The 22,474-nt window shown below is 46.3% G+C and overlaps 1 protein-coding gene across 1 annotated transcript in view; it reads left to right on the top strand.

Moving 5' to 3' along the window:
* LOC103256188 (integrin alpha-9-like) overlaps window positions 1-22,474 on the top strand; it is a 199,028-nt gene that overhangs the window by 152,102 nt on the left and 24,452 nt on the right. The window contains exons 12-14 of the mRNA XM_021710451.1: window positions 5,094-5,219; window positions 8,434-8,553; window positions 12,501-12,602. Coding sequence (XP_021566126.1) covers window positions 5,094-5,219; window positions 8,434-8,553; window positions 12,501-12,602 — 348 coding nt within the window. The remainder of the gene's footprint in view (window positions 1-5,093; window positions 5,220-8,433; window positions 8,554-12,500; window positions 12,603-22,474) is intronic.

The following is a 22,474-nucleotide window of genomic DNA, read 5'->3' as shown; positions in this document are numbered from 1 at the left end:
CAAACACTCTTACAAGTACCCAATGGAGTTTCTTCCCCCTCCTGGGCCTACAATACAGAAAGGTCCTGTTTCCCCCACACCCTTTAGCAGAGCATCTCTGCCTGGAATGTCGTTCATAAAAACTCTAGACTTCCCTTTCCACCTGGTGACAGGATGATGACATTTTAAACAGAGGGTCGACTCTCTTTTTCAGTATCATACTTATGGAGCCAGCTCTGATTCATGCTTCAAACCCAATATTTCGTGAAGTGAGGTCTTACCACCTAGAGTGAATGGGGGCTCTTCATCCTCTGACAGGCCCGAGACTACGGCAGCTTCTGACCACAAAGGCTCCTTTGGCCAAGGCTGACCCAGACTCTACCACCAAGTGGTGTCCTCTCCTTGGGCTCCCACCGCCAGGGTTTCTGACAACTTCCCAAATCACCACCATCATGGTTTCAACTTGCCCAATGCTTTGTTGGAGGCCGGAGTTGAGGGGAGGACAGATGCCAACAGAAAACCCTCAATAGCTGCCTTGGCAGAATTCAACCTTGCCACTGTGTCCTGGACCCTCTTGTTCCTGTTTGAGTGCCTGGTGAAGTCCTTTTGTTTGAGTTCAAATTCCAACAGCCATGGACCTCTTCCAGCTCCCAGAGGTCCTGGGAGATGAGCAACCATGTCATGAGAAGTATTTAGCCTCAGATGGTCTGGGACATAAATAAGGAGTGAGTGGGAAGAGATGAGCAGGGGCCAGTGGCCACAGAGTCCTCAGCCAGCCTAGGAAATGGTGCCGTTGGACCTCAGCTGGGTGGTGCTTGGGTTGGCCCCTACACATGGATGTGACTTCCCCTTGCCTTGGAGCAAAGAAACCAAGTTGTGGAGGTGTCAGTCATCATTTATCTATATAATGAGATTAGATGTCTCTGTGCCCTAATGAAAATGTACCAATAGTCCGTGAAGTATGGAATTTGCAACTGAGGACAATCTTAGTGTTCATGTTGGCCAGTGTCCCCATTTTATCAATGAGGAAACTGAGACCCTAGAGATCCAAATTGGCACCGCTGTGAGGGGGCAGAGCTAGGGGTAAAGCCGGGGACTGTGAGTGTTCATTCAGCAAGAGCATCCGTGCCACAGAATTCCTTCACTGGGTACCGGATGCTGCCAACAACCAAACTCATGACCTTGGACAAGTCTCTGAACTCGGGGGCCCTCTGGTTCCTTATCTGTCAGCCGAGGCCACAGGACCACATGATCTCAGAGCTGCTTTCCAGAAACAACATTCCTGGCTGCTCTGTTCCCCTTCCAGCCCAAGAGACAGTTCAGAACAGCCCGACCTCCCAGCCAGCAGGCACTTTTCTCTCCCATGGTCTGGGCAGGGGTCGTTTTTTTGCCAGAGAGGCAGAATTGGGTCAGGCCATTTCAGAGGACTCTGGATTGCCAGGCTTCTAGGCCAGTGGTTCCTCCTTCCCTTTAACCAGGTTGAGAACAGGAAGGGAGGCTTTCCCTTCTCCTCTGCTCCTCTGTGACCCCTACCCCCGCCCCATCCTCAGCCTCCCTCTAAGAGGCAGTACAGGAAAGTGGTTACATGCAGATCTCTGTGGCCTGCTAGCTGGGGGTCCTCTGGTGATCATCTGACCTCCCCTTGCCTCTCAGTTTCTCCATCTATAAAATGGGGCTAGGAATAGCACCCACCTCAGGGGCCACTGTAAGAGCTAAACTGCTAATATGTAAAAAGCATATGAGAGCCTGGCCGGTAGTAAGGGCTGTGCCTGTGTTAGGCAGTATTACCATGGCTGCCACATACGTACATGTCCGACACACAAAGAGCCCCTCTCTTTGATGACCTTGGCTAGGCACTGAGTTGCTGCATTTTAGCTGAGGGAACGTCCATGGCAGGATTGGATTGGCTGGTCTGAGTCAGACTCATGCAACACCAAGCCACCTTCAGTCTCCCTTCGAAAGGGGACCACCCTGAACCAGAAAAACGTTGCTTTCCCCGATTGAAGTGATTCCCATGCAACCGCAGTCAGGAGCGCAACTGGCCAAGATTTTCATTCACCACAGACTCAGTCTCCACTTCCCTTCTCCAGATTCCACTGGGGGCAGATTAAGTGTCACATCCCATCCCATTATCGTCATCACTCTGCTCACAGGCCACCCCAGAAACTCCCAGTGGAAGAGGAAAACCAAGTTCTGAGCCAGGACTCTGCCCCTCCAGGTTGTTTCGCACCCCCTCGCCCCACCATCCTCAGCCCCTTCCCTGTCTCCGTGGGGCCGTCCTGTGGCTGATGACAACACCAGCTCCTCACACCCTAGTGCATTAGCGAAGCTGGCTGGGCTGGGGCTCTCCCCAAGCTTCCTCTCCTTGCCTAGAAACCTGAGGCGCCAATTTGCAGAGCAAAGAGGGACTCTGTCCCCACCCCTGATTGTAATTAGGGATGGATGCATCCTGCAAGACTTAGAGGTTGTGTTTGTCTAAACCCAGCCCAAATGTGTTTGGGGGCCAGGCCTGGCAATCTTAACGGGAACGTGTGGGCCACGGGGCTGCAGAAAGCCGTTTCCTAGTGGTCATCAGCAAATGGCCACTCCAGAAGACAAACAGGGAACACAGAGACCCGTGTGCTTCAGAGTAAAACATGATGGGTATTAAGAGCATAAGTACACGTTTGCAAATGCTCAACCGCCCAATGCAGGCAAATGTTTTCCATCCATGTACCATAAATGCCTAAATATAGGGAAGGCCCAAGTAGCATGTCCTCCACTTCCCTAACGGGGTAAAGTTAACTTTTTATTTTTTGCCAACTTAATAGGAATCAGAACTGTGGTTACCTTGAGTTGAGGGGAGGTTGACTGGAAAAGGACTAAGGGAACTTTTTGGAGTAGTGGACACAGGTGATTTCATTTGCCAAAATTCATCAGACTGCACCCTTAAGATCTGTGCATTTTAGTGAATGTAAACTTTATCTCAGTTTAAAAAAAAAGGGAAGTGAATGAAATAATCAAGTATCTACTTATAATATTTAACTTAATCATGTAGTTGCATACTTAAAATCATATAAGGATAATGATATTTATAATATTACTCTTTTCGTTCTCACATTCCACATAATAATCTTGTTCAAATGGTGTATCTTTTGAGATCAGCGTATTTCAATCCTGAGGTACTTTTTGAGTCAACAGTTTTCCAGAATTTATTATCTTCAGTTTGTCGAATTTATTTGAAATGCAGAACTTCTTAAATCTATGTTTGATGCTGAAATTTTATTGCAGCACACAAATACCTATTTGCCTAACAGAGTAGCAGCTGTTTTTCTCATTTGTCTTACAAGTGAATATTCATGCTCCTCACCACATACGCAACTTATGTATTGCTTTCTATTTTAAATGTTTAAAATTTTTCTTTTTTAGAGACGAGTTCTTGCTAGCTCACTGTAACCTCCAATCCCTGGGCTGAAGCAATCCCTCACCTCAGCTTCCCAAGTAGCTAGGACTACAGGCATGTACTGCCATGCACAGATATATATTTTATTTTGTGTAGAGATGGGGTCTCACGACATGGTCCAGGCTGGTTTCAAATCCCTGGCCTAAAACGATCCTCCTGCCTCAGCCTCCCAAATCACCAAGATTACAGGCATGAACCCCTGGGCCTGGCCAATATTGCTTTCTAAAATGAGCTTTCAAATATTTATCACAACTTTCAACAATTGCGCCAAAGGAATAATCACCAAATCTGTGTTAAAGCCCTTTGCCTCTTTGCCATTCCTTCCCTCTAGTGACCTCTAAAATCATCCAAAACCAATGTTGATTGAGACCATTTCAGGCTAATATGCCTTCCCCGAATTCTGTGGCTCAAAGTATTTTAGAGAGAGTCCCAAACCGTGAGAAACTCTTAAAGGCAACATTCTCTTTTCTCGTAGTTAACTTGCAGAAATAAACCTTCACTTATTTATTTTCAGACATATATAGTAAATCCTGGAATGTGTTCAGATCAAAGATAAAATAGAGATTAATTTAGCAAATTTGGTGGTCTTGTTTTACAGTTCATTATTAAAAGAATAGCAACTCTAAACCTTGCTCCCTACCACAAATAAAAAGTTGAAACATTCTTGAATAAATTCAAACACACACTATATTTTACTCAAAGGCATTAAAGATAGGGGAGTTTAAACAGATGCTTCTGGTTAGCAATGGGATTATAAACACGATCCTCAATTATGAATTACTAATTATTAATTTTCTGGTCTAGCCTCACATCCTGTCCAGTCTTCAGCTACAATCAGTGTGATATGACAATATATAAAAATTGTTTTTCTCAACAGTTCCTCAATTTAGGCATCAAAACGAGTGTTGTTCTTAAGGACATCAACTTGAAAGGCTACATCCTGTTCCTTGGGTTTGTTTTGCTTTTGATGTAGCTGTTGCTCAGCACCAGCGTCCTAGCTGTCAGAAGCAAAATCAGAAAACTCGCCAAGAGTTCACTGGGCATGTCAGTTACTGTCTGGCTCAGTGCGGTGGTGGTTCAGCTATGTTTTTGGTAGCAGAACCCTGGTGTTCTAGTTGAACCCAGAGCAGTCCTGCCTGCTGCCCCTTCTCTGTCTAGGACTCCTAAGGGGTTTACAACACCCTGGGGCCCCCATGGGATGGTGTGAAAACCTCAGGCAGTAGATCATCCATAAGGCTTGGTCTCAGAAGACCCGAGTTCAAGACCCAGGTTCCCAACTCTGTGACTGTTGGCAGGTGACTTAACTTGACTCATTTTTTTTAAAACCCAGACAAGAATTTCTGTAAGGATGTTTGTAAATGTGCTTTGGAAACCATGGAGTGTAAGGTTTATTTTGTTAAGTCTTACTATTTCCTAGTCACATCTCATTTGCATATCATGTGCCATCTCATCTAATTATTTAAGGACTTCAGATCCACGTTTTCTGTGATTTGGCCCTCGTGATGCTACGACTGTGCCTCTCAGTTTTTCGGCCACTGTAGTCCACTGGAGCATGGACGAGAGGGGAAGGGTGAATACGGGCTCTCCCGCTGCTGCCTCTGCAGTGAGGGACTCCAGGATTGTGAGCTCATCTTGGAACTGACCACACTGACGGGCGTCTTTTCATTTTCAGGTGGGCCAAGAGAAGGGAAACTGCTCTTTCCAGAAAAACCCAACCCCTTGCATCATCCCTCAAGAACAAGAAAATATCTTCCATACAATATTTGCTTTTTTCACGAAGTCTGGAAGAAAAGTCTTGGTAAGGATTTGTTTGGTGGCTGGGGTCACTAGGGAGGCAAGTTTGAGGTTAAAGACCAGTTTTCTATTTGATATTTATTATTTCCCAAGTCTGGTTTTAATCAATTCACTTATGGAGGCCCAAAGACCATAGTGAACTCCTAGTTTTAGTCAGTGTTAAATGTACATTCCAAATTCTAAGGGAAAAATTTTGCAGCCCACCAAGCACAAAGTAAAATATTTCTCCAACTAGTATGAGTCTAAACAAGAGTGATGGTTTTTGTACAAGCACTTTAGAAAACTGGTTGCATTTGTATACCTAACCCTGAATTGTACCCCACATCTTTAAAATAAAAATTAAAAAAGAAAAGAAAACTGATTGGCATTATCCATTAAAACAAAGCATGTATGTACCTTATGATCCAACCATTCCACTCTTGGTTGTATCTCCAAGAAAAATGAGTGCTTGTGTCCCCCAAAAGACATAGACAAGAAGGTTCATAGCAATCTTGTAATAGCCAAAAGCTTGAAACAATCTACGTATCTATCAACAGGAAACTGAGTAAAAAATTATGGTGTATCTATGCACTGGAATATTACACAGTAATGAAAAATCATAAACTACTGCTATACAACAATGTGAATGAATCGTACAGACATAATGTTGAGTGAAAGAAGCTAGAGACAAAAGGTTACATGTTGTAAGATTTCACTTATGAAGTTCAGAAATAGCCAACGCTAATCGATGGTGATGTAGGTCAGAGTAGTAGTTACTTCTGGAGGAATGATGATAGGATGGAGTGTGAGGGAGCCTTCTTAGTTGTGGGAAACATCCTATGTCTTAATCAAGGTGGTAGTTCTCCAGATAGAAACAGATAAAAGTGTATAAAGACATACACTTAACATTCGTTCTATTTACTGTATTTGTTACACTTCAGATTTTTTTTTAAGTGAAAGTATTGAAAATGGAGTCATCATGCTTTTCCAAAGCCTTCTTTCCCTGTAGCTTTGATTACATTTCTTTAGCTCCCTGATTGAGCCCAGGCACATTTCACATTTATCATTTCCTTCCTCACACTCTTCCTCCTCCATAGACAAGTGCAACCGATCGCCCCAGGAACGGTTGGGACTTTTTCACTGATATAGTGAGGATGATACATCTATTTTTTAAAGACTTTAGAAGTGTTAGATGTAGTGATACCTGGCTGTTTGGTAGTTATGACTCTGTGTCTGACTGAAAATTTTACCCCACACATAAAACATCATACGAGCATGTGCATACTTTTGGGATCCTATTTTACAAAAGAAAAAAAATCTCTCTTTTGTAAGTTAAATTTGAAGTTTACATGTCTGTTGTAACTTACGTGTTTTCTTGAGCAAGAGTCACATGACTTCTTAGCCCTTGAATTTACCTCACCTAAAACGTGGGCATGAAAGTGTATTTGCCACTGCATGAGCAGAAATTACATAATGGGCTGGGCACGGTGGCTCAGCCTGTAATCCCAGCACTTTGGGAAGCCGAGGTGAGAGGATTGCCTAAGCCTGGGGGTTTGAGACCAGCCTGGACAATTTGGTGAGACCTTGTCTCTACAGTAAATCAAAAAAAAATTAGCCGGGTGTGGTGGCATGCATCTGTAGTTCCAGCTACTTGGAAGATTGAGGCGGAAGGATCACCGGAGCCCAGCAGGTCAAGGCTGGGATGTGACCTTGAGTGTGCCACTGCACTCCAGCCTGGGTGGTGGAGTGAGACTCCAACTCAAAAAAGAAAAAAAGAGAGAGAGAGCCTGAGGGAGACTGACCTGCCCGTTGAGAGACAGCAATGCAATGTTGCCAATGGAAGGATGAAGTTAGCAGAGGGGAAGCCAATGAGAAATGAGATCAGCTGTGATTGGGCAGGGCCTTGTAAGCCAAGCTTAGAACTTTGGATTTTCTTCTGGGTGATAAGAAGCCAATAGAAGATTAAAATCCAGGCAGTCATATGATCTACTCTGTGTTTTCAGAGGATCAGTGTGGCTACGGTGTAAAACATAGATAGTGGGGGCCTAGGAGGGAGAGTAGATCACAGAGGCAGATGGAGACTGGTTATGGCTGAGATCAGGGCGGTGGCAGTGAAGACTGTGAGGAGTGGTTGAATTCAAGATACTGTGTTAGCCAGGCACGGTGGCTCACGCCTAGAATCCCAGCATGAGCATGCCACTGCACTCCAGCCTAGGCGAGAGACTGAGACTCCGACACACACATAAAAAGAAATTACATAATGTAGGAAATACGATGTTCAAAATTCATAAGAATGCTTTCAGGATGTAGAATGTAAATGTGTTTCTTTAAAAAAACAACTGTTTCTCCTTGAGAAATCCAGTTTTTGGTAGGATAAACCAATGAGCTGCTTTCTTCCAGTAGCTTGGCTTGAGGGCGTGCGCAGGTGCCCACTGGGTGGGAAATTCCTTGACTGCCCTCTGGTGGCAAAAAGCATGATTGCATCTTTCTGTGAATTTCCTCTGCCTGTTATTGCCTTAGACACCAGATTAGAAGCTCACTGAGCCCGCTGCTCTATAAATCGCTGTGGGTTTGCCTTTGTTCTTTTAAAAAGCATTTTATTTTATTATAAAGATGTGGGGTACAAGTGAGGATTAACTACATAAATAGACTGTGTGCGGGCAAAGTTTGGGCTTCTAACTGACCCTCATGGTATAGGACCAGATACCCTTTGTGTTGTCACCTGCCTGCTTCCCTTCCTCCCTCTTTCCCTCCCTCCCTACCTTCCTCTCTCCCTCCCCTAGCAGTGCCCAGCAACTGCCGATCCCTCCCTTGTGCTAATGTGGCTAATGTTCGAGGCCCACTTATGAGTGGGAACATGTGTTATTCGGTTCTTTGCTTCTGTGATAGATCACTTAGTATGATGGTCTCCAACTCCATCCAATTTGCTGCAAAGCACATGATTTTGCTCTTCTTTATGACTGTGTAATACTCCATCGTATATATGTGCCACATTTTCTTTATCCAGTCCTTTCGATGGGCAGTAGAGTTGGTTCCATATTTTTGCTATTGGGACCAGTGTGGCAATAAACATGTGGGTACAGGGGTCTTTTCTGTAGAACGATTTACATTCCTCCAGGTATATTCCCAGGAGAGGAGTTGCTGATCCTCTGTGGAAAGCAGTGTGGCGATTCCTAAAAGAACTAAAACTTATCTTTGTTCTTAATACCATTGGACAGTTCTCTGATTTTTCTTCTCAGGTCTGTGAACAACCAGGAATTTCTTGCCTAACAATGCACTGTAACCTTAGTGCTCTTGCTAAAGAAGAAAGTCGTACTATCGACATTTACATGCTACTGAACACAGAAATATTAAAGAAGGTAAGTCCTAAGGAACTGCACCCTCAGGGCACTTTTAAAAGCAATTGAATTGTTTTCCTCATGACACTCTAGCTGCCCATTTTAAAACTTTTCTGGCAAGTGCCATTGGTAATCCTGCTGCTAGACAATGCCATGGTTAAAAAAAAAAACAAAAAAAAAAACCTGACTGGCCAGGTGCGGTGGCTCATGCCTGTAATCCCAGCACTTTGGGAGGCAGAGGCGAGAGGATTGTCTGTGTCCAGAGATTCAAGACCTGCCTGGGCACCTTGGCAATACCTCGTCTCTAAATCTAAAAAGAATTAACTGGGAATGGTGGTGCATGCCTGTGGTTCCAGCTACTTGAAAGGCTGAAGCAAAAGGATCACCTGAGCCCAGCAAGTCGAGGCTTCAGAGACCATGAACATGCCACTGCACTCCAGCCTGGGCAACAGAATGCAACTTCAACTCCAAAAAAAACCAAAAAACAAAAAAAACCAGACCCTGGCTACTCCAGGTCTGGTTCTGTATCACCTGGGAGTTTGTTAGCAATGAAGACTCTGGGCTTCTCCCCGGACTTACGGAATCAGTGGCTTCATTTTGACTAACTCCCCAGGGACTGTGTTTGCACTTTTCAGTTTCTCATATTTTAGCTTGCATCAGAATCACCTAGAGACCTTGGGAAAGCACAGATCACCCCTCCCCACCCCACCCCATGGGTGAGTCTGAGTTCTTGCAGTTCTGACAAGCTCCCAGGTGAGGCCAATACTGCTAGTCTGGGGAACAGCTTTGGCTAAAGGGTTGGCAAACCTTGTCTGTAAAGGACCTTACAGCCTCTTGTAACTGCTCAACTCTGCTGTTGTATTGTGGAAGCAACCATAGCCAATACTCAAACGAATGGGCATGGCTGTGTTCCAATAAAACTTTATTTACAAAAACAGGCAGAGGGCCAGATTTAACCCATGAGCCCTAGTTTAGATGACACTTTGGTTCAGATAAGTTTAACTTTTGAACCTCAGGTCACTTGGCTGTCATGAATTTATCTAAAGTGGGTCATAAAAAACACCTCAATCCGTGAATTTGTGGCCCTTGAAGCATCATACAAATATACTACAGTCTACTTTAAGATGAGAGCTTCTGAGCACGAGAGGCTACTCCCAACAGACGTCTATAAAAACAATTGCACGTGAAGATAAAACTAAATAAGCATGTTAGCCACAGAGATCCTATTTATTTTTCTTTAGAAAGAGCAAATGTGCTAATCTGTATAAAAGTCATTCCATGGTTAATTTTAAATAGGCCCAGCAGTAACACACTGACCTGAGAAGACACAGACATTGAGGATTTATTTCTCCATTTTCTGGCTATAACTGGTACAGCCCCCACACGCCCGAGGATAGCTGTTCACAGTTCGGGTTTCCCCAGTTTGCTCTGGAGGGAAACTGATGTGGGGCAAACTGGGCTCACACCACAGCACTTTCCTGTTGTACTTCTCCTTTTATAAAGAACCACTGGCCATCTGCTTCCAGAAGGGAGCCTGGAAGCCCCGTGTCACAGGAGGTACCTTCCTGGCATGGGTCCCCAAGTCAGGCTGGAGGAACTGTGATTCTGTGTACTTACCTTTCCTGTCCATCTTCTTGACAAGTGGGGCCACACTTGCCACTGTCCACAGAGCCCTGATGATGGCGCTGATGGCCAGAAGCCACTCTCATGTGTCTTTTGCCCTCAGCCCCAGTGCTGCTTATACTTCATTCATCTGTGCTTAATTTAATTGTGTGCAGCTCTGTAGCCCGGTTCTTTTGCATTTCTCTCCCGATGACCAGTGGCGACCCTTTACCAAGGAATGTGTCTCAGTGACAGCTGTCCCCATGGGCCAGCTAGGCCAGTAGAGCCCCCAGGGAAAAGAATTAATGCTGTGGGGTATCATACAGGACCTTGGAGGATTGTTCTCCGAGTCCCCTTTCAGCAGAAACCAGCAGCAATTCCAAGTGTCGAGGAAAGCCTAGAATGAAGCTGACCTGGAAACCAGATGGAACCCCACTGCTGCTGGAGCATTGGTCCCCCCGAAGCCAGCCACAGCCTCCTTGGGGAGTCAAGTTCAATGGCTCCAGGCCTCCTGGAGGATGTGGAGCAGAGCCAGCCTTGTGGCTTGCTAGGGCCTACAGTTGTGTTTATTTTCCTTTTGACCTCAAGGTCTGGCCCTGACAAGGGAATTTGAGGTTTTATTGTTTTGACCTTAACAAGTTTTCATTTGAAATGTAGGATCTGATTTTTTAAGTCACCAGAGGATTCAGATTTCTTTGGAAGTGTCTTTCTTCCAGTCCATGAGGTTTTCTCCACTGAGTGTACACTCACAAGGGCCCATCCTGTGCCGAGTGCCTCATGCACTCATCTCATAACTGTGACAATTACAGCATCGCTATTATTATTATCATGATTTGTATCTAAGATGATTACTTCCATCCAAGATTGAAAATACAGTGTCCTCTGACACACAAAACCACAAATTTACAAAACTGTTGATTTGGTTGAAGAATATTTGCATGCGAGATTATTTACTGCTTAAAATGAGTTCTCTGGAGCTATTCCTTTGGATGATGAGCTTCCTGGAAGCATTTGAAACATATTCTATGGTTGTTTAAGGAAAGAACAGCTGGGTGCAGTGGCTCAAGCCTGTAATCCCAGAACTTTGGGAGGCTGAGGCGAGAGGATTGCCTGAGCTCAGGGGTTCAAGACCAGCTTGGGCAACTTGATGAGACCTAGTCTCTACAATAGATCAAATCTAATAATAATAATAATAATAAGCTGGGTGTGGTAGTGTGCGCCCGTAGTTCCAGCTACTTGGAAGACTGAGGCGGAAGGATCACCTTAGCCTAGCAGGTCAAGGCTGCAGTGGCCATGACAGAGTGAGACCCCAACTCAAAAAAAAAAAAGAACAATAATTTGTGTGTAACTCTCAGGTAGAGAGCACAGCTGGGGTCTTTCCATGCCATCCCAGGAAGGTGTCTGTGGTTTCTTGGAGTTGAGCAAGGGCTCCCTTGAAACTCTTTTCTACAGAGTCCTCCCTTTTCCCGTTTCTTTGTAGCTTTAGCCAAAGTAGGCACCCGAGTGGGAACTCCTTGCATGACAAGCATGCTGTGTAGCTTGGTGGGGGCACCACAAGACACTTTGTTAGCAGATCTCCTACCCCCACGGGTGGAGTGCTAGTTGTGCCAGTTCTCTGCCCTCTGTTTCCGCCACAGAAGCCAGGCTGCTCCCCTCACCCCTCCAAGATCAACCTACAGGATTTCTTCTCCCCCTACCCTTGCTTTGGGGCCATTTTCTCATTATGTGGGTCAGCGACTTGGAATTGGAACTCGCAGCAAGGCTTCCGACTGCCTCTGGCTAGTGGGCAATTCCTGAGTCTTCGATGTGCCCCTCCTCCCCCAGTCCCCTTTCTCCTTTGACTTAATTTACAAGCCAGATGTTTCAGTGGTAAATGACTTTGGCCCCAAAACAACTTCACTCAAGAGCAAACAAAGAGTTAAAGTAACTCATGAGAAGGGTTTGAGGGTTATGATCAGGGCATATAAAATGTAGATCCAATGCCTTCTGCGGAATGCCAGACCTGGACTTGTACACAATCAAGCAGCTTTATTTATCCTCAGCTCTTTGTGGACATGTCAATATCTACATCCAGATATCTGGCTCTTATTGCTTGGCAGCCACAGCACACATACCTTTATGTGTTGATTACTGGAAAATGCCACAGTTTTTCAGCATCTACTGTGGTCTGAAAGAATTCTCAAGATAGATGCTGGGAGTCTGTGCTGATGAGAGTGCCTGGGATTTGGAGAGGTATCTAGTTCAGTAATAAAAATGTTTGTCTGGGCAAAATGGAATCTTGGAATTCCAGTTCTGCCTGGTCCCTCTCAAGGCCCAGCCATGACGATTGGAAAATCACACAGCAGGTTATGTTGCTTCCTCCGCAGGACAGTTCATCCGTCATCCAGTTCGTGGCCCGAGCCAAGGTGAAGGTGGATCCTGCCCTAAGGGTGGTGGAAATAGCTCATGGGAACCCAGAAGAGACAACGGTGAGTCAGCCACCTGTGGGATGGCCCTCCTTTGAGGGTAAGGGAAACGGGGGGACTGGGACACTTGGAGCTGGAATCTGAGGGCAAAGAAAGTCCCTGAGCCAAGGTGTCAGGATTGTGGTAGACCCAAGATCACGCCTGTCTTGGCTTGCAGGCTCCTCTGGAAAACTCTTCTGCGGTTCGTTCTTATTGTGATAGCGTTGTTCTTTAGGATGCCATCATGATGCGAAGGTTTCCTGCTAGAATTGGCCAAAGGAAAAATAGTCTGGAGTGCCCTCGACAGGACTTGGATTCCCACCCTGAAGCCAGGACTATTTTTATGTTTCTTAGCCCTTTCCGAAACCTCATCTGCCTTGCCAATCACTGCTCTGTGTGTAAGCACTGACCCTTTAAAAACAAGCTGTTTGAGTAACTTGAAGAGATCATATCCAAATAGCCAAGACATAGGAACTTCTCTTTCACTCTCTTCCTGTCCCCTTTCTCCTCCATCAAGTGCAGTTGGCATGCAGGGTTCAAAGGCACAGAATGGTGGGGTGAGCCCCGAGGCTTCCATGTGGGAGTATGGGAGAGGCTGGGGTGAGAGTGTGGCCTTGGGATATTCCTGCCTTTTATTGTTGTTCCTGTGGCGGGGGTGGGGCATCCTTTGTTTGACACCCACACTCAGCTCCGAGTGGAATGGAGAGAGGAGACAGCAACGCATGAACTGCTTTTGCCAAGGATCTGTTCCATGGGGCTACCTGTCGGCATCCCCTTCCATGGAATTCCCCTTCTCTCGAGGGAGAAGTACCCTCTCTTGGAAGAGTCATTTACAAAAGTGATACATTCATGAAAACGATGTGCTTAGAAAGGATCTTTGGCTTATTCTCTCATAGCAGTGGAGACACCCCACATCAAAATGTGAGGATGGATCAGGCCAAAGCCCACTCTTCTTTTTCCATTTTAATTTTAGACTCAGGGCATCCACATGCATGATCGGTACATGAACATGTTGTGTAACAGCAGGGATTGGGTCTCAGGTGGCCCATTACCCAGATGGTGAACATTGTGCCCCGTAGGTCATTTCTGAACTCCAGCCTCCCTGTCCTACTCCCCGCCTTATCGGTGTCCCCAGTGTCTCCCATTTCCATCTTTGTGACCGTTTAACTCCCACAAATGAGTGAGAACATGTGGTGTTTGGTTTTCTCTTTCTGAGTCCGTTCACTCAGGATGATGATCTCCAGCTCCATCCATGTTGCTGCAAAGGACATGTTTTCATTCTTTTTTTATGGCTGCATAGTATTCCATAGTGTGTGTACACATCCCATTGTCTTTATGCACTCAATTAACAGTGGGCATTTGAGTTGGTTCTAACGTTTTGCTATTGTGAATAGTGCTATAATGAACATATGAGCATCTTTTTTATATAATGATTTCCTTTGGGTAGATCCCTAGTAGTGGAGTCACTGCAAAGCCTACTTTTAAAAGACCCTGGTTGGGAAAGGTTCATATAGAAAATAAATCCTTAAGGAACTCAATAAGATCTCAGCCCTGCTCCTATTTTTGGCAAACAAGAGATGAGAGCATCAGTGAGTCCAGGGTGAATATGAATTCTTGATGGTGAGGGTTTGGGCCTTCCATATTCAGTGCGGGAAAGAACTGTCATTGACCTTTGGGATTCTGTTCACAAAGAGAAGTTCTCCAAGCACAAATTTTAATAACAGAAACAGAATTCAGTGACGCTGGGTCATTCACTACTTAGAGTCAGCTTTCCTGGCAGGTGTTTGGAGTTGACTTTTCCCTTTTCCTTCCTGCTTTCTGGTCATTTAACTTCTAGTTCAGACCTTCGCCTGGGAAGTGAAAGAGAGAAAGAGCTCACTGTTTGTTGTCATAGTTCTGGTTAAAAGGTTGTACAGAATGAAATACGTGCCCAACACAAGAGGTTTAGAATATCCTGGTAGACCACAGAGTTAACAGGTAAAAGCTAATGGAAATAATGAGCAGGTTTTCTACATGTGGATTCCCTTGTGTAGATGAACAAGATCGCTGGGCATATTGCTTCCTGTTGGGGGACTAAGCTGTGGGATCCAGGAAGACCTTGCTAAACTTCCCGTTGTTGGATTCTGAGTCATCTCTTCTCTCTCCCAAAATACCACTTCCATTACCTACTGCTCCATTTTGAGCACTGTGGTGATATTTTCATTGTCAAGAGTTCTTGGGAAGAGGCTGGGTTTTTTTTAGTACTCCCAAGGAAAAATGGATGCACATGGAAATCCCACAATGCCTCTTCTCCCTCCTTCCTGTGACTTTGCCTTTTCAATCCATGAACTGAGATGAAGTTCTGTCTTCTGTTGTTCTCTACAAAACATTCCTGGCAGGAAAAAAGAAAATCTTTTCTGAGTAGGAAGGTTTGCCTTTTTAGAGCAAACATTCTTCCCTGCGTGATTCTTCTGAATGCCTGGCTCTCTGTCAGCCATCAGCCTGAAGGGGAATTTCCATAGAAGATAGAGACCAAATTTAAATCAGGCAAGATTTCACAAGATTTCTATCAGGCACCAAATTGTTATGGCCTTGGAAGGAACAGGAAATGTATTTGCATCTGGTATAGAGCCGGATGTGGGTGAGAAAAGGAAAACAATTCCAATTTTTTACCATCTAATACGTGGGTGGTGGTAAATTTAACCGGCAGGGAAACCAAATAATTATCTTGTGATTCTTTGACTTTTTTTTTTTTTTTTTTTTTTGAGTCGGTTGTCTCACTCTGTCACCCAGGCTGAGTACAGTGGCATGATCACGGTTCACCACAGCCTCGAATTCCTGGACTAAAGTAATCCTCCCACCTCAGTCTCCCAAGTAGCTAGGACTACAGGAACGTGCCACTACACCCAGCTATTTTTTTTTTTTTTTCTTTTTTGTAGAGACAAGGTCTCAGTATGTTGCCCAGGCTGATTTCAAACTTCTGGGCACAAGCAATTCTCCCACCTCAGCCTCCCAAAGAGCTGGGATTACAGGTGTGAGCCACCATGCCCGGCCTGTGTCTTTATTTTATGCCATGGTACAAGCAGTACTTTATACAGCTAGAGCATTTAGGTGAGTAACTAGAAATGTGTAATAAATCCTTGAGGCATTTGCCTCATTTGTTAATGACCGGCTCCGGGAGATTCCCAGGTAGCATGTTAGCATGTGTCTAAGACTATCCACACTAGCGAACCTGGCACAGGACAGCCCCAAACCTGAGAATTCCAGGAGAGAACTGGGGACTGCAGAATCAAAACACTAGTTGCAAGGTGTTGATAATAGGTTGAATTTCATATTTTACCTGACTCTACTTACTTTTCGGGGAGCAAGTAGTGAGTGAGAGGGGTAAGGTCAGAAAGTGCTGATTAGAGCCCAGAAGAATCATAAAGATGGGCCGGGCTCAGTGACTCAGCCTGTAATCCCAGCACTTTGGGAGGCCGAGGCCAGTGGATTGCCTGAGCCCCCAAGGGTTCGAAACCAGTCCAGGCAACTGGGTGAGACCTCAAAGGCCAAGCATAGTGGCTCACTCCTGTAATTCCAGCACTTTGGGAGGCCGAGGCGGGAGGATTGCTCGAAGCCAGGAGTTTGAGACCAGCCTGGGCAACATAGCAAACCTCATCTCTACAAAAAAAATAATAAATTTAAATTAAAGATTTTTTTAACATGATGTCCTCAGAGATCCCACTGTGTCCTTCTTGGATTAGAACCACTGAGTCCTTTCCTCCATTAGATGAAGAAGCCTCAATATTTGGGGAAGAATTGACTTGCCCAAGATCTCATAGTGGCTGAAATAGGTTTGGGTCCAGAAGTTCTGACTCTCAGCCTGGCAGTTCTTTCCCCTCTCTCTGCAGCCACTCGGCCCCTGGGAAGGCATGGAGCCTTTTTGGATGGAAGGGCCTGGACAAGTGCGAAGGTATTCAGTATGGGAAGAAAAGAGTTGACTTGTTTTAAAGAATCTCTGTTAAAACTCCTTGGGAGTGCATAGAGCCCAGTCACCTTCTTGAAACAGGACTTGTCTCTCCTTGTTCCAGCTGGGACTGGAACCTAGATCTCAGTCTACATCAGAGCCCAGAACAAAGCCTCATGGCTGCAACCATGCCTTCATTTCTAAATATGCCTGCCCAGTTCAGTGCTAAGTGATCAGGCCAGCAATTTCCAACTTCCTGTTCTCTGAAGCTGTCTAGACTCAATGGCCAGGCTTAGCCCTTTTGGAAAGTCAGGCCTGGTCTTTTTTGACTTTTCCTCTGTGAATAGGGAGTATTGCACCTTCCGTTTGGAATCAGAAAATTGGGGTTCAAATTCCATCTCCCCCATATGTAGGCTGTGTGACTTTGGGTGTCAGGTAAGCTCAGTTTCCTCATCTATAACTTGGGAAAGCTGCTTTCTACATGCTGGAGTGGTTGAGAGGGTATGCTGTAATCCCAGCATGTTCTCTCAATAAGACTGATACCCGTAGGAAGCTCCTAAGAGAACAGCTGACACACAGCAGCTGCTCAGTGCAGATTCCACCCCTGAACTGCCCCCATACACTCTTCCTAATGCTGCCCCCCCATCAAAGGTGCAACCTGGGTATCTCAACCAGAGGGGGCATCTCCTTGCCTGACAAACCAGGATTACTCCACCACATGCCACTCTTCGTTCCTCTGTCATACTGCTTCCAGATGCAAACTCTATAGTTTCTACTGTCACAAAATAGATTGTGACTTGTTCCTTACCATGTATGTATTTATGTGACTGATGACACAGTTAAAATCACATTCCATATGGTAATAGTTTATCCTCTTTGAACCTCGACTTATGTTGAGATGTAGGATGGAGAGGAAGGTTGTTGGAAGGCCTTTGCCATCCCTGTGTCCTGCACCATCGGCAATAGAGGGTGAGCAGTTCTTTGTCCTCACCTGCCACCTCTACGTGTGAGAATTGAGCTCTGACTATCAGGAATTAAGAAGAATACCAGAATCATTTGCCTAACACATGAGTCATGTTTTCTAATGGTCATCATTTGCTTATTCATTTGATGAATATTTGTTAAGGGCTCACTGAAGGTCAGGCACTGTGGTAGGCACTGGGGACACAATGGAGACACCCTTCTCCCATCAACAAGGAAGCTAGCAAGGGTTTTATTTCCAACTGAGATGAATCCCCAGGAAGGAACCTGCTTCAGATGAGGGGCCAAAGGCATGTTTCTCCAAGGAAGTGGAGACCTGGTAGGTGAGAAGAAATGAGCTGACCAAATATGGAGAAGAGTATCCCAGTAGGGGAGGGGAAGGAGAGCTGGATGAAGACCCGGATGGCTTGGCCTGTTCAAGGCACTGGAAGACCAGGATAGTAGGGACCTGGTGAGCAGTGAAGAGAGCCATGATGGAGGACACAGGCAGGATCCTTGCCAGATAACACCAGAGGGCAGTATAGAGGGAAACCATCGGAAGCTTCTGTTTGAAGCAGGATATGGATAATCCAATGTATATTCTTTTTGGGGATTTTGTTGGGGTTTTTTTGAGACAGGGTCTCACGCTATTGCCCAGACTGGAGGTGGCACATTCCTGGCTCACTGCAGCCTCAACCTCCTGGGTTCAGGCGATCCTCCCAACTCTGCGTACCAAGTAGCTGGGACGACAGGCATGCCACCATGCTCAACTAATTTGTTGATTTTTTTTTTTTTTTAGAGATGAGATCTTGCTATGTTGCCCAGGCTGGTCCTGAACTGCTGGGCTCAAGTGAATCTCCTGCCTTGGCCTCCCAAAGTGCTGGGATTACAGGCATGTGCCACCGTGTCCAGCCCAATGTGTATCCTTTTTCTTTTTTTTCTTCTTCTTTTTTTTTTTTTTTTTTGAGTCAGAGTCTCACTCCATCACCCAGGCTAGAGTGTAGTGGCGTGATCATGGCTTACCACAGCCTCAAACACCTGGGCTCAAGCAATCCTCCTGTCTCATCCTCCCGAGTAGCTGGGACCACAGGCGCCCACCACCATGTCAGGTTAATGTTTTGTTTGTGGAGACGAGGTATAGTGACCTCTGTATATTCTGTAAAAATCGCAAGCTCCTGTGTGGGTGGTAGGGGGCAAGGATGGAGAAAAGGAGCTGGTTAGAAGGCTGTGGGGCAACCCCTTCAGGTCCCCTCCCACTGTGGGAGCTTTTCTGTCCTCTCAATAAATCCTGCTTTCTCAAAAAAAAAAAAAAAAAAAAAAAAAAAGGCGATGACTGTCCCCTGGCAATATGTAGTGATGGCAGAGGAGAAGGAGAGGCATGGACAGTAGATCTACAACAGGGAAGGTGTGGTCACTGGTGCTAGTCCCATGTAGGGAACAGCTGTCCTGAAGGGCTGTGAGGAATCCAGTGACATCTTGGTGCAAAGGTCCTCTCATGGCACAGCCATGGGGGCAGCATAAAGAGATGACCAAGGAAAGGATGAACCACATGAGACATGAGCCTCCCCTCCCCCAAGTCCTTGAGTCATGACTAGTTTATTCTAAATCCGGTTTCCAGTCATCATCATCATCGTAGTTATTTAAACAACAAAACCCATTTCTAAATTGAATTATGCTTTGGTTCAGGGGATGAGGTTCCTGGAGCTCCCTCAGTTTATATCTTCATTTTCTCTTGGTGGTCTCTGCACTCCCTCACTGAACCCCTGGGCTCTGTGGAGCCAAAGGAAACCACTCCTATGGAATGAAAGGCATATTTCATTTTATTTTAATTTTTTCTTTTTGAGTTGGTGTCTCATTCGGTTGCCTAGACTGGCATGCAGTGGCAGAATCATGACTTACCACAGCCTTGACCTCCTGAGCTGAGGCAATCCTTCCACCTCGGCCTGCTGGGTAAGTGGGACTACAGGCATGCTCCACCATGCCCTGCTAATTTTTGAATTTTTTATAGATATGAGGGCTCACTATGTTGCCCAGGCTGGTCTTGAACTCCTGGGCTCAAGCAGTCCTCTCACCTTAGCCTCCCAATGTGCTGGAATTATGGTACTAGCCACCAGGCCTGGCCGGAAGGTATATTTTAGAGCAAGGTTGCCCAGTCTGTCAAACTCTTTCACTAGACACTAATTGTACACTGATAAGTCTGGACAAGATGAAATTTTTACCCTCAAGACTTCTACAGCCCCAAACAGGTTCTCTCTCATACACACATACACACACACACACACACACACACACACACACACACAGGCATACAACGTGCAACTCACACACACACCCCTGCTGCACAGCATTATGTGTGCTCAGAGTGCCTGTGCTGAAGAGGTCAGGGCAGGCTTCATAGAAGGAGTGGCCCCAGAATAAGAGTGGGATGAATTTTCCAGGACAAGGAAGGTTGGGCATTCCAGGTGAAGTCAGCTAGTGCCTTGGGCTGGAGTCTCGATGCAGACCCCGAGATGAGGGGGTATGTGTGTGTAGGTGGTTTTTTAAAGGAGTTGCTCCCGGTGAGACCTGGAAGGGACGAGGGGAACGGGGTAGGAAAGAGAAGCAGGGAAGCCAGGGTGAGATATCAGGGAACATCCTAGCCTCAGCCTGATCCCATGGGGATCCCAGGAGGCTGAGGTGGAAGGATTGCCTCAACTCAGGTGGAGGCTGTGGTGAGCCATGATCGTGCCACTGCACTCCAACCTGGGTGACAGAATAAGACCCTGACTCGGAGTGTGCCTAAGGAACTGGGCTTTCCTGCTCCTGTATCTGTCAATCATCGGCGAGGGGCTGCCCAGAGGTAGTAAACTCCAGGCGCTTGACCCTCTAGAACAGATGGAAGCCACTAGGAGTGAAAGCATGCAGAATCAGGGGTTGGGCAGGCCCAAGCCATAGGGGGGACCCTAGGGCATCTGAGCAGAGAACCAAGAATGTTGGCCTCAGATGGAAATACTCTCTGCCCAGGCCTCGGGTGCCCTGCTCAGTGCATGTGTCTGTGTCCCCTGTGCTGAATGATCTCGTTGTTTGAGATGTGCTCGGCATATGCTAGGATTACCTCCTGTCACTCTCACATCACCCTGTGAACTAGGTTCCGTGACCTCCATTTTATGTTGAGGAAACTGAGGCTCCAGGAGGTAAAAGAATCTGCCCGATATCCCACAGCTTGTCAATGGAAAGAGCCAGGTCTGGCAAGCCCTGCATCTTCTGTAACCCCTTGCTCCTCTGGGCTGTCCTGCTGCCCAGAGCCCACACACGGTGGGAGAGCCTTTCGGAGCAGGTGGGAGCGATCACAGTCCTGGGTGGTGGACAGCTGGCCCTCTGTCTTAGTAGTGATTCTTGGCGTGAATGGCCCTCAGAAGCACATTGAGTTCAGACTTCTTTAGTGGTCAGTTGACTCTGGAGCTCTTCCCGTTGTGTCCTGGTCCTTAACCAGATGCACAGAGGGAAATGAACTCTCTTCAGGACTCTCGATGGCTTGAGGTGAAGGAGCTGCATTCCCCTTCTCCTTTTTAAGAGCAGTCTGAGGATTATTGGGGAAATCGATAGAAAACCTCACCGCATAGTGCCTGGCACACACAAGTGCTCTACAAACGTGACCCGTTTTGAACAACAAAGGAATTAGCACCAGTCCAGCTCATTCTTTGCAAATTCTGACAGAGCAAAGAATTTCTGAAACACAGCACCTGGCAGGCATGGGGCATGTCTGACATCTCTGTTTATCACAGCACAGTCTTACAGTGTCGATCTTGCCAAACGCACAGTTGATTTTCTGTTCATTTATGTCATCTCCAGACGTCTCCCTGAGCCTCTGAGCTGGCACGCTTTCTAAGGGCTGTGTTCTGAGAGCAGTGGGAAGCATGATTCTGCTGAAAACATTTCTTCCAGTCCCCACACTCTTTTTCCTTCCTTCCCATCCTCCTCGGGCTATTAGATGTAATCAGAAGCAGGTGGAAATATCATTTCGTTGTCCCAGATGTTCTTCTCCTTCCAGTTTTTATTTTACATAAATTCCTTCCTCCTGTGGAGACAAGTGTGTGATGTTGACTGCAGAGAGCATCTTGCCATTGTGATTGACCTTTAGCTGGCCTGGGTCTGGAATTGGACCGCCCCTAGGGTAGCGTTGACCGTTGTCACACTCATATCACACCCCCCCCACTGTCGTTGTAAGCCTTCCATCCAGCAGAGGCCTGGGCCTAGTATACCCCCATTGTAGTTGTATTCTCAGGCCTTGTGGAGACTTGGGCATTTCCAGCTGTTACATTAAGCATATTTGCAGTGGTCAGAGCATAAGAGATTTCTGAAACACAGACGTGAATCAAGTGTTGTGGTTTGGGTTTACCAGTGGCCGCAAGCTGGAGGCTGGCTCATGGTCCCTCCCTGACACCGGCTCGCCGGCCTCAGGTACACTAAGCTTTACAGCAGCAGGCACAGAGCCCAGTGTGTGGGCCTGCCTTGCCCAGCCTGTCTGCCCTCCCCAGAGTCTCCCTCGTTTTCTCTGTCTTGTTAGTCAGCATCCAATGCTTGAGCCCTCCAGCCAGGGCCCATGCCATGCCATCATCTGTCTTTTCGCTGATCAGAACCCCAGTCTTCCCCATCTCTCAGCCTCCTACCACCCTTACAGCAGCTTCCCTGAAGCCAGCAGCCTCCCCCACATCCTCAGGCATTTCCCTCCTCTCAGGCCATCTTTCTTATTGGAAGCCTGGATCTACCCTGGGAGGTGGCTTCCCCTGTAGCTTTCAACTGGGGCTCTTTGCTCCTCACATACATTCTCCCTTCTAATTGATATTCATTTTGCAACTAGAGTGCACTTTGCAAAATGCAAATCTGTCACTCTGCTGCTCAAAACCCTCCACTGACTTCCCATTCCTCTTAAGATAAGGTATGTAATTCTTTTTTTTTTTTGAGTTGGAGTCTCACTCTGTCGCCCAGACTGAAATGCAGTGGCCGCTCCCAGCCACCGCAGCCTCGACCT

Source organism: Carlito syrichta, unplaced genomic scaffold (genome assembly GCF_000164805.1).
Source record: "Carlito syrichta isolate Samal-C Ts95f unplaced genomic scaffold, Tarsius_syrichta-2.0.1 Scaffold289019, whole genome shotgun sequence".
Taxonomy (NCBI): Eukaryota; Metazoa; Chordata; class Mammalia; order Primates; family Tarsiidae; genus Carlito; species Carlito syrichta.
Note: the sequence above shows the minus strand (reverse complement) of the source record. Positions and strands in the feature narration are given on the sequence as shown.